We start from the raw sequence: 15,154 nt of genomic DNA on the forward strand, positions 1-15,154 counted from the left end.
GGGTAAAAGAGGAAACGGTAAAGTGACATTTTATTTTATTTGGTGATAAATACAAGAATAAGAGGAAACCTCATAATATATATGTCTTTGCAGAAACATGCTAAGGGACAGGATTTGCTTAAACGAGTGTGTGAGCACCTCAATCTTTTGGAAGAGGACTACTTCGGACTAGCCGTTTGGGATAATGCAACCTCTAAGGTGAGGAGACTGCTTGTCACCTTAGACTGTTTATTCAAATTTGTTTTAATCTTATATTGTTGTTAAAGATGTATTTATGCCTGCCTCTCCAAGACACAGTGCACTTAAGAGTTATTCTTGCCTCTTCTTATTTCTCAGATTTTCCCTCTAGAACAAACATCTTAAAGAAAAGATCATTGCTGGGGCACCTGGGTGGCTCAGTCGGTTAAGCGTCCAACTCTTGATTTCAGCTCAGGTCATGATCTTGTGGTTCATGGGTTTGAGCCCCACATTGGGCTCTGTGCTGACAGCGTGGAACCTGCTTGGGATTCTTTCTCTCCCGCCCCCTCTCTGCCCCTACCCTGCTTGCTCTCTCTCAAAAAGAAATGAACAAACTTAAAAAAAAAAATTAAAAAAAAAAAAAGATCATTGCTGGTGTGTTCTTTCATCATTGAGAGAAAGGATCTACTGTTCTGTATTTTTATTTTTTATTAATGTTTATTTATTTTTGAGAGAGAGACAGAGCACGAACAGGGGAGGGGCAGAGAGAGGGAGACAGATTCTGAAGCAGGCTCCAGGCTCTGAGCTGTCGGCACAGAGCCCGACTTGGGGCTCCAAATGACAAACCACAAGATCGTGACATGAGCCAAAGTCAGATGCTTAACCAACTAAACCACCCAGGTGCCCCTGTACTATATTTTTAAAAAACAGGGGAGGTACAGGGCTATGATGTCCTGATTAGTAAGTAGATACCAATAACTTCATATATTATGCAGTTAGTATGTATTTAATAGGTTCGTAATAAATACTTATTGAATGGATGATCTACCAATATTATAATTAGAGGATAATTATGACATATATTTATAATTTGAGAGTAATTTTATAAAAGAGAATAAAGTCCCAATATTATCAAAATAGTCCTACAACGAATCTGACATTTTCTTCCAGACCAAATGAAACCAGTAGTTAACTTTTGGAAGAAGTAAAAGAAAGTGTGAGAACACAGAGAGGGGAGGAAAGGTTAAAAGTCAGGTATTTACTTCAGAAAACTTGAATTATTTCCTAGCCCAATTTACTGAAAATTACAAATACTTAGCTTAAATTTAGTGATGAAAACTTTAGTACAGTTTAACAAGTCTTTGCAGGTGCTTTACAAGATGATGTGGATATGGCTGTGAATAAGATAGACATGGTCTCTTCCCTCTGGTGCTTGTGGTTTAGTGGATGAGTGTTACACAAAAGGAAAAACAAGATGTCATGAAAGGGTATGGCCAGGGAAGTCTTCTCTGGGGAAGTGATGCCTGAGCTGAGAACTAAAGGATGAAGCGGGCAAGTGAAGTGGGGAGAGAATGGCTTGTATAAAGGCCTAGAATTGAGAGTGGCATTTGAGAAAGTAGGAGCCTGGCTAAACATAGGGAGTGAGGAATAGAGTAATAGGTGAATCTGGTGAGCTACACAGCAGCCAGGCCATGGTGAGAGAGTTATGTATACAATATGTTAAAAAAAATTTTTTTAATGTTTTATTTATTTTTAAGACAGAGAGAGACAGAGCATGAGTGGGGATGGGGCAGAGAGAGAGGGAGACACAGAATCTGAAGCAGGCTCCAGGCTCTGAGCTATGAGCACAGAGCCCAATGCGGGGCTTGAACTCACGAACTGTGAGATCATGACCTGAGCCGAAGTTGGATGCTTAACCAACTGTGCCACCCAGGTGCCCCTGTATACAATATATTTAAAGCCATTTCAAGGGCGCCTGAGTGATTCAGTTGGTTGAGCATCCAACTCTTGGTTTCAGCTCGGGTCATGATCCCAGTTTCATGGGATCGAGCCCTGCCTCAGGCTCTGTGCTGAGTGTGGAACCTGCTTAGGATTCTCTCTTTCTCCCTCTGCCCTGCTCGTTCATTCTTTCTCTAAAACTATAAAAACAAACAACAAAACAAAACCAAGAAAAAAACATTTTAGTTGATTCTTTCTCCAAGATAATTTATATTTATTAAGAAAAGTTGAGGTGTGGCTGGGTGGCTTGGTTGGTTACGCGTCCAACTTTAGCTCAGGTTGTGATCTTGTGGTTCACAGGTTCAAGCTCTGTGTCAGGCTCTGTGCTGACAGCTCAGAGCCTGGAGCCTGCTTCAGATTCTGTGCCTCCCTCTCTCTTCTTCTCCCCCACTCAGGTTCTGTCTTTCTCTCTCTCTCTCTCTCTCTCTCTCTCAAAAATAAATAAACATTAAATTCTATAAGAAAAAAAGAAAAGTTGAGGGGCAGCAGCCTTTAACAGCTGCAGACTCTATAGTTCGATTATTTTGAGCTAGATAATGCAGACTAGAAGACATGGAAATTGCCCTTTGCCTAAATAAAATCTATTTGTTGAATGTACTAGTAGTTAATTAGTAGTTTGCAACAGTTTGTCTTTCTATGTGAGTGACTGTTTATTCAAACAGAAGAACTATGTCTGCCAGCACTAGGTTAATATTATTCTTTAAGGACTTAATCTTTGCCCTTAAAGGCTCAAACCAACTTGTACTGAAACCTCTAAGTTCGATTGATATGGGAAGATTGAAGGTAATTAAAAAAACAATACCCCAAAACTACAGTGAAAAACATTCAGCAGCTGTGGGCTAGAAAATTCTTCCATGAATCAAGGAAAATACTCAGAAAAGTATTTTATGTTATACAAGCTCAGTGAGGTAAAGTTCAATGTTTTTACATTGTGGGTACAAAAAGAAAAAAACCCAAGATTCATCTGAGAATAATTGAGAATGCTTGAATTTGGCATGTAAATAAAGTCACTGAGTACTTACTTGTTTAATATAACTGAAAATATTTTTTCTATGAACCATGCATAATTAAATTTTGAGAAGCTAGCTTATCTAAAGACATTCAGCAGAGGAAATTCTTTTCCACTTGTAGTTGAGTTTTTAGGGCCCACATTGGTACAAAAACTTTCAGTTGCAGTGAAAACTTTTCACCATTGATGGTCCCATCCATATTTGTCCTGTCAGCAAGTTTTATTTTCCTTATACTTTTCAAAATCTTAATAAGCAAATATTAAATTGCTTTATTCATATTATTTATATTATTTATATTTGTGTGTGTGTGTGTGTGTGTGTGTGTGTAAAGTGATTTTAAAAATGGCTAATATAGGGGTACCTGGGTGGCTCTGTCAGTTGAGCATCTGACTCTTGATTTCGGCTCAGGCCATGATCTCATGATTCATAGGATCAAGCCCCGTGTCAGGCTCTGCACTAGTAATGCAGAGCCTGCTTGGGATTCTCTCTCTCCTTCTCTCTCTGCCCCTCCCATGCTCTCGTTCTCTCATAAATAAACATTTTTTAAAAAAGTGGCTAATATAAAAGCTGAATAGCAAAGTATAAACCTGGCTGTGTGAAAAAAGGGCATTGTTATCCCTTTTAGATAAAATATTTCTAGAAGAGAAAGGCTTTTGTCTCAGAATCATAATCTAGTTTCAACTTCCCTGATAGTTTATAAGAGCCGCTTAGGGGGAAGTCAGTGGGTAAGTGAATCCTGGGAAACATAGGGCTTATCATATTCAGAGCATTTGACAGGTCTATAGCAGGGTCCAGGTTCTTACAGGATATCCAACAGGAACGTGGTCAGAGGCAATGAACTTTTCTATATTTTCTGCTTCTAAATTCATTGTGGTCAAACTTCAGCTCTCAGAAATGGGTCAAAGCAGAGGGTTTTTTTGGGTTAAAATGCGAGTCTTTAGGCTGATCCAGGAAGTAGGGCATAGAAGGGAAAGCAGGAACTTGCCAAGCAAATCTTGTACAAAAATTAATTTTGGGAAGACTTACCTTAGCACTGTCAGGTGAAAGGGCCAGTACAGTAACAAAAGCCACCTTGGTAATGACCATCCTTCTTCAATATACTATCTCTTGAGTCACACTTCTTTAGTGTGGATGAGTTGCTCTGTCTGTCTTAATACATAGCTGTCCCTGGTATTTACCATCACCATCATCCTGGGGATGTTTTTTGAAATTTTTTTTTTCAACGTTTATTTATTTTTGGGACAGAGACAGAGCATGAACGGGGGAGGGGCAGAGAGAGAGGGAGACACAGAATCGGGAACAGGCTCCAGGCTCCGAGCCATCAGCCCAGAGCCTGACACGGGGCTCAAACTCACGGACTGCGAGATCGTGACCTGGCTGAAGTCAGACGCTTAACCGACTGTGCCACCCAGGCGCCCCTGAAATTTATTTTTATTTTGAGAGAGAGAGAGAGAGAGAGAGAGAGAGAGAGAGAGTGAGTGAGTGAGTGTTGGGGAGAGGAGAGAGAGCAAAAATCCCAGGCAGGCTCCACACTCAGCATGGAGCCCAACGTGGGACTCCATCCCACGACCCTGGGATCATGACCTGAGCTGAAATCAAGGGTCGGATGCTCAACTGACTAAGCCACACAGGTGCCCCCATCCTGGGGATTTGATTTGCCTTTCTCCTGTGATGTTTCTCCTATTTCCTTTGTCTCAGCTTTTTCTTGTGTTTTGATAGAGTGCTTCTTCTGAGAAAGAAGGAGCACATGAGACATAATCTTGTTGAGACATTATATGTCTGAAAAAGGTCTACTCTACCTTCACATTTCATTGTCAGTTTGGTTGGGTATATAATTTTATACTTGAACCATCATAATTTTGAAGGCATTGCTCCATTGTCTTCTAGCTTCCAGTGTTGCTATTAAGAAGGCCAAAGCCATTCTGATTCTTGATCTTCTGTATGACTTTCCCTTTGTAGAATTAAGCTAGTAGAATCTTATTTTCTTGTCTTTCCTTTCCTTTCCTTTCCTTTCCTTTCCTTTCCTTTCCTTTCCTTTCCTTTCCTCCTCTCTCCCTCCTTCCCTTCCCCTTTCCCTTCCTTCCCCTTCCCCTTTCCCTTCCCCTTCCACCTCCCCTCCCCTCTCCTCTCCTTTCCTTTCCTTCCCTTTCCTTCCTTTTCTTCCTCTCTCTATCTTCCCTCCTTCCCTCCCCCTCTCTCTCTATCTACCTTGTGGTATGCATTCCATAAATGTTTAAGAGTGAGACGTATTATTAAGTTTTAGAGAACAGATTTGTCACTTAATACTTGTGAGATAGGTAAGTTACTTCTTTTTTTCTCATTGGTAAAATGCGAATGATAATGAAATAATTTACATAAAAACATGTAGAATGGTACATGGCATGTAGAAAGCAGTCAATAAAAAGTAGGTATTATCATTATTATTTTGATAGTATTATTTTAAAATAAAATTACCAACTAAACAATGTTTTTGCTTTAAAAAATTAGATTTGTATGTCATAATCTAGAGGTGTATTCTGGAGCATTGTTCAAGCTCAGTAATCTACCTGATCTTTCTTGGGTTAAATAATCTACCTGGAGAACAGCATACTCTTTACTTAATTGCTATATCTAGCCATATTATTTGATTTCATTTTATTTTTGCATTTAAAATTTTTTTACAGATACAGTCAAACGGCCAAAATGGAGGTACCGATTTAATTTACAACAATAGGGAGAGACCCTGTTTCCCCACACTCTCACCAACCCACGATGCTAGGAGATTTTTTACTTTTGCAATCTGAATAGAACGGAAAAACCAAATCCAGGGCTTGCTTTCGAACCACAGCTCCAAGTCCATGGTTTTGGCTCACACCTTCCCCTGCCCAAAACAGGTGAGGAAAGGGTTCCTCCGCCTTGTAAGTTTGAGCCCAGTGTGGAGCCAGTCTCCTTGCCAGCTATCTGGAAGAGAAAAGTCCATACAGACCAGCTTAGAAATGCCACCTCTTTATTGACCCAGGTTGGTGGCAGAGGGTACCGTGAGCCAAGGGGAAAGAGCTCACTCTCACTCCACCTGGCTCTCAGTCTGGTATTGGCTGCTTTGGAGACAGAGCAGGAAGCGTCTTTGGCCAAAGGCCTGCTCACAGCTGGAGTAGTGATGTCTGGGCCATGGGCTTGCTGCCTAGTGCCGTGGGGGGACGAGGTGGGGGAGTACATGACACAAGCTTTGAGTGGCCAGTTTGGAGGGGAATGAAAAAGTCCATAGGGCACTGCCAACGAGGATAGGGTTGGCCATCGGTGGCATGGTGTGTGTGGCAGTGAGGTGCAAGTTTGGAGGGGTAGCAGAAGGACCTGGGGCCGTGAGGGCACTGGTGGGGGCTGGCATATGTGCCCAGAAGTGGGCTGCCAGCTTGGAGCTATGGCCAAAGGCCTTTGGGCAGTGTAGGCACGGGTATGGGCAGGTACTCGTTGTGTGTGAGGTGGTGGGCTGCCAGGTTGAAGGTAAGAGAGGGCCTTGGGGCAATTGGGGCACAGATGGGGGTGGGCTGTGCTGTGTGCCAGCCGGTATAGGGCCAGCTTGGACTGGTAAGAGAAAGCCTTGTCGTAGTCGCAGCAGCAGTGTGGGTGCTGGGGTGGGGCTGCCAGAGGGGCCTGGAAGGTGCCCCTGCAGAAGTGGCAGGCCCTGGGACCAACTGGCTGGACTTCTGCGGTGAGCCCTGGTGGGGAGCTCCTCCCTTGGTTCCTGGTTCCTTGCCAGTGGGAAGGGAATCAGGGTCCCCGGGCTGACTCCTCATCTTTGTGTCTCATTCCAGCATCTTGTTGGCCCAGGAACCCAGAGGGAGGTAGGCGACACTGGTGATTATCAGGCTGGTGGGGACAGAGCTATAGGGCCTGGATCTTGGTTTAGTTTTCGTCCACTGATGCTACGTAACTGCTTCCTTCTTGTTGCGGAATTTCATCCCCGGCGTGGAGGGGACAGGGGAGACCTACAGAAGGCCCCCTCTGGTAGTGGCTGCTGCAGCTGCTGAGCTGCCCTCGGACACGGTGGAGCTGCACTGCCTGGCACGCTATTCAGTTTCATTTTAGTTACCATTACCTATGTGTATCTACTGTCAGTAAGCCAGATTTCCAGATACTCTCTTTAGAAATATATAGAGATTCATGAAATGATTACATCTGTAAAACCATTAATGTTTGTTAGTCATTTATCCACAGTTTCTGTCATTCTGAAAACACAACGGATACCAGAGCTGTGGAAGCTCCTGGGGTTCAGTCCCCTCCTTTTAGAGATGAGAAAACTGAAGCATATGAAGGCAGAATGGTTTCCTCCCAGCTGTACAGCCTGTTTACTCCTGAAATTCCTTGCCTCCTGCTCCGTCCTAAATGATTTTCTTCTTCAAGAACTTTTTATTCCTCTGTCTTTGATTTTTACATTTTGTCTTTGTTTCTCTGCTTGTTTCCCATCTACAGAATTAGTTCCTGTTAAATTATAAAAATTCAACCAAGTAAATTTTAAAGATCTAATAATTGGCTTTAATAATCACTTCATGAATAGAGCAGTATCCCACCTAGGAGTGGAGGGGAGCCCTAAAGGGCTACATGAAAGGAAAGGTTTTTTAAGGTAGAGAGGGAATGGAAAAAAAGGAAATTATTAGCAAAGAATCTACTGTTTTAGGCAAAGTCATCCTCCTAAGGGAAACAGAAAGGGTCTGTTAGTAAATTTCCTAGTGCTGACCAGGAAATTCCCATATTGACTAGTTAACATTTCTGCAGTATTAAGTCTTGGTTTACTGACTTGGGGCCTTAACCTAAGTGACTCCATTTTGGGCCCATGGTTTTCTTTTTAATGGTTCTCGAATTGTGGGAAGAAATGTGAACCATAATACAAATGGAGATGAATATCCTCTTTCCATTCCCAGCCTGTTGTCTTCTTTTTTGTGTGTAAAGATTTGTCTGTTGTATATTAACTTCTCTCCTAAAGAGCTTCTGGATCTTTGTGTTTTGTTTGTAGACAGTTGGATACCTTTAGCAGGGAGGAAAGTTAATTGAATTGACTTTTCCTCATGTGGAATGGCTTGCTTGCTCTCTTTCTCTACTAACTGCATAATAACAGACCTATTGCCAGATTGAGTCTGGCTAGAGAAGAGGAAAAGCAGTCAGAAGCAAACTTCTATAGCCGTATGAGAGATTTATTACCACTATGAATCAAAATTACAGGAGTTAAGCAGTTGTTTCCTACATTTTATTCCTGCTTAGTTGTTTATGAATGAATCAAGGATTTTTTTTTTCCCTTGGAGAAATATCATCCACATTAATTCCTACCCCCTACTCCAAATTCCTTCTCTAAGCAAAAATCGTGAGCTCTTTTGGTAAATAATGAGAATTTTATTTATTTATTTTTAATTAAAAAACATTTTTTTAATGTTTATTTTTAACAGAGAGAGAGAGAGAGAGAGAGAGAGAGAGCGAGCATGAATGGGGGAGGGGCAGAGAGAGAGGGAGACACGGAATCCGAAGCAGGCTCCAGGCTCTGAGCTGTCAGCACAGAGCCCGACGCGGGGCTCGAACTCACAGACTGCGAGATCATGACCTGAGCCGAAGTCGGATGCTCAACCGACTGAGCCATCCAGGGGCCCCAATAATGAGAATTTTAAATGAGGAGTTCATTCATTTCAATAGTATATGGTCTTTCTCCTTTCTTCCATTTTCTGTGTGGATGAATTTTCTTACTTTAGGAGTCAGATTTTCAACTCTGAATAATCAGTTACAGCCAAGAGGGTCTTTCTTTCACCTTGCAAAGGCAAATAGTAAACACCACTGGAGTGAATATTAAATCAATAGTGTGAGGCATTTCATTTATAGTCATTTGAAAGGATGGATTGTTTTCCATTGATTATTGGCTAGCTTTGAAGGCAAGTACCAGTAATGATTATATCTTTATTGTCTAGTAAATAAGAAAGACTAAAATGAATTTTGTAAACATACTTGTAGAGTAGGGAGGCTGTATTCAGGATCTTGGCTCTTGCTAGGAAGATTTGATTTGACGTCTCTAGTGGATTTAAATGTGGCTTTTTTAACATGTGAAGAGTCAGATTTAGAATTACTATGTTAGAGAGTTTCTATAAACTTATTGGAGCAGTGATTTGAAGTAAACATACTAACAGTAGCATAAACAATCGTTATTCCTCAGATTAAGGAAGACAGATTGTGGAGTGTATAGATAAATCTTTTACCTCAAGAGACAAGGATTTGTATAGATCACTTACATGTATGTGTGGGGTTTTAGGACCTCCAGATAAGGGTAGATCATGACCAACTCAGGGCATGTTCTTTCTTAAAACTTTATGACCTAAGGTTATAATTGCTGCAAAAGATATGAAAAGTTCCTATTCATTTTACTTCATTAAATCCCATTGCCTTAGTTTAAACCTTATCACCTCTATCCTGGCTTATTTTGGGAGCATTTTTCATTCGTTTATTCATCAAACATTTATCGAGTAGACAACATTTGTGTTGTGCCGGGCAGAGCTATAAAACACATAGGTAGTCTCGTTCCTCAGGGAGCTCCCAGACTGACGGGGGTGGGGGAAGGGGGCAGTAGTAAGATGGGCACCCACATAGAAAGGGTTTCCTGCAGGAAGTAACATAAGATCTGACTTACAAGAGATGGTCAGGAATCTTCTAGATGAAGAAATTGGGATAGAGAATTCAAAGTGAAAGGGACAACACGTGAGGTGTTTTGAAGTAGGAGAGCACAAGCGAGACCTGTAATTCTTCAGTTGAATGAATGAAGATCTGTATCAGGCTACTGCTGTTGTTCATCTCTGCTGTTTTGAAACTTTTTTTTTAAGCACAAGAAGGAATGTGATTCTTTTTGAATCACAAACTTAAATTCTGTTTGAAATGTTAATTTATTTAACTCACACGATATGATTGGCAAAATGGACCCTTAAAAGGGAATTCTTTAAAAAAATTTTTTTTAGTGCTCGCTTCGGCAGCACGTATACTAAAATTGGACCGATACAGAGAAGATTAGCATGGCCCCTGCGCAAGGATGACACGCAGATTCGTGAAGCGTTCCATATTTTTAAGCCCATGGGGGAGGGGAAGGGGAAAAAAAAAGGAGGTTACAGTGGGAGAGAGCCAAAGCATAAGAGACTCTTAAAAACTGAGAACAAACTGAGGGTTGATGGGGGGTGGGAGGGAGGGGAGGGTGGGTGATGGGGTATTGAGGAGGGCACCTTTTGGGATGAGCACTGGGTGTTGTATGGAAACCAATTTGACAATAAACTCATATATTGAAAAAAAATTTTTTTTAATATTTTATTTATTTTTAAGACAGAGAGAGACAGAGCATGAGTGGGGATGGAGCAGAGAGAGAGGGAGACACAGAATCCGAAGTAGGCTCCAGGCTCTGAGCTGTCAGCACAGAGCCCGACGCGGGGCTCGAACCCACAGACCGTGAGATCATGAGCTGAGCCTAAGTCGGACGCTTAACCGACTGAGCCACCCAGGCGCCCCAAAAGGGAATTCTTAAAAAAAAAAAATTAAAGGGAACCCTTGTAACTGAAAGTATTCAAATAGAAACCAGAAGATCATCAGAAGTGCTGTTTGAGAGGGCATCTTAAGATCCCTAATAAGATACAGTTCTTTTGTCCTCTCAACATTTTGTTGTTTTATCAGTTAATTTCTGTCTCTTTTCGCTAGTTATAATCCTTTTGCCTGTCCTGCACAACCATGCTCTTGAGAAATTAGTTTACATATAACTATCTCTAGTTCCTCACTGCCTATTAGTCTAACATAATACAGGGAGGTGCATAAATCACGCATGCATATTTCAAAGAATTTTTACAAAGGGAACACATTTGGATAAACACCCCTAGATTACCAGACTCCAGAATCCCTTTTCGTCCCCCTCTAAGTCACTACCTCCATCCCCTAACAATCATTACCCCTACCATACCCCCCATTAAAAGTAACAGGTGTCTTCCTAACATCCATCACCATGAGTTAGTTTTGCCTGTTTTTAAACTGTGTTGCATAAATGAAATCATACATGTGTTCTCTTAGGTCTGATTTATTTTATTTTGTTCGGTATTGTGTTTTTGAGATTCATCCATGTTGTGAGTAGCAGTAGCTCATTCATTCTCATTTCTGTATAAAAGTTCATCGTTTGTACCACACTTTGTATTCTACCGTTGATGGATGTTTGGCTTGTATATAGTTTGAGCTTTCAAGAATACTGCTGCTAGGAGCATTCTTGTACATGTGTGTTAGTGCACATCTTGTCACATACATTTCTGTTGGGTGTATTCCTAAAGTGGAATTGCTGGGTTATAAAGAACGCATATGTTCAGCTTTAGTGGATAGTATCAGACAGTTTTCCAAAGTGGTGTTACCAGTTGACACTCTACGAGCACTGAATGAGTTCCAGCTGTGCCACATCCTCACCTGCACTTAGTATGAGGTACTGCATTTGGATTTCTACTCTTATCACTCAGCTGAAACTACTCTCGCCAAGATAAATCTGAGTTTTTCATCCTTATGTTTCCTGTCCATTTTGTAGCATGGATGATCTTGTCCGCCCATCCTTGAAGCTTTCTATTCCTTTAGATTCTATGACACCAGTCTCTCCTGTTTTCCTCCTGCCACTTTGCTCACCCCTTCTCAGTTTATTTCTCAGCTCTTTGCCCTTTCTCCATCCCTTAAATGCAAGTGTTCCCCAAAGGTCTGTCCTTAGTGTCTTTCTTTTCACTCCTCTGTGATTTTTGTCTTCTTTCATGGTTTTATCTATCACCTATATGGGAAAAGTGCCCAGATTTATATTTCTGGCCCAAATCTCTCTACTGAGTGTCAGGACCTGTTTATCCAGCTGTCTATTGAAATATTTCATGTGGATTTCCAAAGATGCCTCAAAAATATATCTACAAAATATACCACAATTTATTTATTCCACTATTGATGGGCATTTGAGTTGTTTCCAGTTTGTTTTTTTTTTTTTTGCTGTTTTTTTCTTCTTCTTCAAGAAAATCGATTTCTCTTTTATATCCTACATTTCCTATTTCAGTGAATAGTACTACTCCTCCCAGTTCCCTAAGGTGGCAACTTGGGAATTATCCTTTAACTTTATAACTTACCAACTCTAATCATTCCCCCTGTACCCCACCTTCTCATACATTCAAGCTCCTAAACATCTTTTTTCTCTGACCCATAGTCATCCTATCAAACCCTTTTGATTGTCAATATCAGCACACTTTATTGAGTGCTGGTTATGTGCTTTTTAAATACATCAAATAATTTAATCCATAATAACTCTGTCAGGAGGGTAGTTTTATCCCAATTTTGTGTATGAGAAAATTGAGATTTAGATGATCTTAGATAAGGTTACATAGCTAGTAAATAAATGATAGGTTGCGACAGGATTAGAACTCAAGACTGTCTGACTTCAAAGCCAGTACCCATGATCATTATTCTCTTCTGTACCACAATTATCATTCTCAGAAACCACCTCTTGTTTGGTCTCCCTGTCTACAGTCATGCTTCCTCTAATTTATGTCTCTCCTTTACTTTAAATCCTTCAATGGCTCCCCTTTGCCTGGCACTTGATAAAGTCCAAGTTTCTTACTGTGGAATGCTGCGCCCCCCATGATCTGACCCTTAACCATTCTCTTGCATTGTGTATCTCCCTTCCTCACCTCTGTGTTCTAGCTATGCTCGACTGCATGTAGCAACTCAAATGTATCCTGTTCTCTTATACCCTGTGCCTTTTTATTTACTTCATCTTCTATTTTGCCTGGCTAATTCTTGTTTGTCCCTTAAGATACAGTTTAGTACTCCCAAGTACTCCTTTGAGAAACGTTTCCTGCCTCTTACCCCAGTTCATCTTGGTGCACCTCCTCTGTGCTCCTAGAACACTCTATGCTCTCTCATAGCACTCTCACACATTTCTGTCATAGTCATTTTCACACCTAGAACAAACGAATCAATTGTTTGCTATTCACCTCTTCCGTTAGACTAGCTCTGTGAGGACAAGAGCTATTTTTAAATCCTTTTTTTGAAACTACAGTGGCTAGCACATGGGGGCATTCCTCAGGTATTTGTTGGCTAAATAAAATGCTGTGAATGGAATCATTTAAATTGAACATAAAAGTGCCAATTCTTATATACATTGATTTTTATTATTTTGTACACATTGTTTTTGATTTTGATTTGGACGTCTAGATACTGAAGCGATGGTTTATTCTATAAGGTCATTTACTTGGAGTCATATGTGATTGACACAAATCTGGGTTTGCCCTCTTTATGTCAAATTGGTGGGAATTCTAGCTCCAGAGTTCTAGAATGACTGTACAGTCTCTGTAAGAAACTTGGCATCTTCAGGTTACCTTGGGAGATTTCTCTGAAAAATAGTGGAAAATATAGAGTTGCCTCATAATGGTGGGAGATGTTCGTTCCAAAGTGGTAAAAAGTAGTCTTTGTTAAGAGTTCTGGATTGCATGGTATAAATGATGATTCTTGGGGCACCTGGATAGCTCAGTTGGTTAAGCATCTGACTTTTAACTTTGGCTCAGGTCATGATCTCATGGTTTGTGAGATCAAGTGCTGCATAGGGCTCTCTCCAAGTAGTGAGTAGCCTACTTGGGATTTTCTTTCTCCCTCACTCTCCGCTCCTTCTCTGTGATTGCTCCCCCTTTCTCTCTCTCTCAAAATAAATAAATAAACATTAAAAAAAATGATTCTCTGGGGGTACCTGGGTGGCTCAGTTGGTTGGGAGTCCAACTTCGGCTCAGGTCATGATCTCACGGTTTGTGAGTTCGAGCCCCGCATCGGGCTCTGTGTTGACGCTCAGAGCCTGGAGCCTGTTTCAGATTCTGTTTCCCTCTCTCTCTGCCCCTCCCCCGCTTGTGCTCTGTTTCTCTCTGTCTCTCAAAAAGAAATAAATGTAAAAAAAAATTTTTTTTTTTTTTTAAATTTTTTTTTCCCAACGTTTATTTATTTTTGGGACAGAGAGAGACAGAGCATGAACGGGAGAGGGGCAGAGAGAGAGGGAGACACAGAATCGGAAACAGGCTCCAGGCTCTGAGCCATCAGCCCAGAGCCTGACGCGGGGCTCGAACTCACGGACCGCGAGATCGTGACCTGGCTGAAGTCGGACGCTTAACCGACTGCGCCACCCAGGCGCCCGAAAAAAAAATTTTTTTAAATGATTCTCAGAGCTTCCACAAAACTTCCTAAATGGTGCTTTTACAGTTTTCCTTTGCTTTTGGACCTACAACAACTTTAAAGTTCTTTAATCATAATGAGAGATGAGGGTTACTGCTTTTCTGACAGGGCTTAAACAAGTATGTATCTAGTTTTTATTCTAAGGAAAAGTTGTATATTAAGTGGTATTTAAAAATTTTTTTTCATGTTTATTTTTGAGAGAGAGAGAGAGAGAGAGAGAGAGAGAGAGAGAGCGTTTGCAGAGGAGGGGCAAAGAGAGACAGAGACACAGAATCCAAAGCAGGGTCTAGGCTCTGTGCTGCCAGCACAGAGCCCGATGTGGGGCTCAAACTCAACGAGCCATGAGATCTGACCTGGGCCAAAGTTGGACGCTCAACCGACTGAGCCACCCAGGTGCCCGTTAAGTGGTATATTTTTAACACATATTTCTTAATTTTCTATGTTAATTGTGGGAGAAGGGGAAAGAAAAGGAAATTAATCCTCACTCTTGTGCTTATTGTCTGTTGTGATAACTATCTTTATTTAACAGTTAAAGTAGTATATAATCAAATATAAGACTGGTTTTCAAGTTCATTTCTTGGGTAGGGCCATTTCTTGTGCCTTTTGTCTTTGTGGATCGAGGGTGAGGAGGGGACACTTTTACTCTTCTTTTCTAAATATCACTGAAATTCAGTTTTAAGTCTTTTGGAGGAGAGAATGGGGAGGGATTGGGAGGAGTCATGAGAGGGGCTCCTGGGTACTAATAATGTTGAGCTTATGTGTTCACTTTGAGAATTTATTGATTTATACACTTATGTTTTAGGTACTTTTTTGTATGTTTCATATCAATAAAAATATTTTAAACAATTTAATTTAGAAGTTTCTCTTTAAACATTTCCAAGGAGCCTATGGAAGATGTTAATGGTGAGGCTCTTTCCAAGTGCCGTTATTTTGCACGGTCCACCACAAGTGGAAGAAACTTGCCCACATGGTGTGTAGACCGTAAG

The 15,154-nt window shown here is 41.0% G+C and overlaps 1 protein-coding gene, 1 non-coding gene and 1 pseudogene across 37 annotated transcripts in view; 2 read left to right on the forward strand and 1 right to left on the reverse strand.

The window, feature by feature from the left end:
• EPB41 (erythrocyte membrane protein band 4.1) overlaps positions 1-15,154 on the forward strand; it is a 198,351-nt gene that overhangs the window by 94,389 nt on the left and 88,808 nt on the right. For all 36 annotated transcript variants that reach the window (XM_043574288.1, XM_043574290.1, XM_043574271.1 and 33 more), the window contains exon 4: positions 94-198. In XM_043574288.1, the coding sequence (XP_043430223.1) occupies positions 94-198 (105 nt within the window). The remainder of the gene's footprint in view (positions 1-93; positions 199-15,154) is intronic.
• Positions 5,088-7,621, reverse strand: LOC122480194 (annotated as a pseudogene).
• On the forward strand, positions 9,928-10,034 carry LOC122482216. The gene has a single exon (XR_006297022.1). It is a non-coding gene; the product is annotated as a U6 spliceosomal RNA (small nuclear RNA).

The sequence above is a fragment of the Prionailurus bengalensis genome, chromosome C1 (assembly GCF_016509475.1).
Source record: "Prionailurus bengalensis isolate Pbe53 chromosome C1, Fcat_Pben_1.1_paternal_pri, whole genome shotgun sequence".
Taxonomy (NCBI): Eukaryota; Metazoa; Chordata; class Mammalia; order Carnivora; family Felidae; genus Prionailurus; species Prionailurus bengalensis.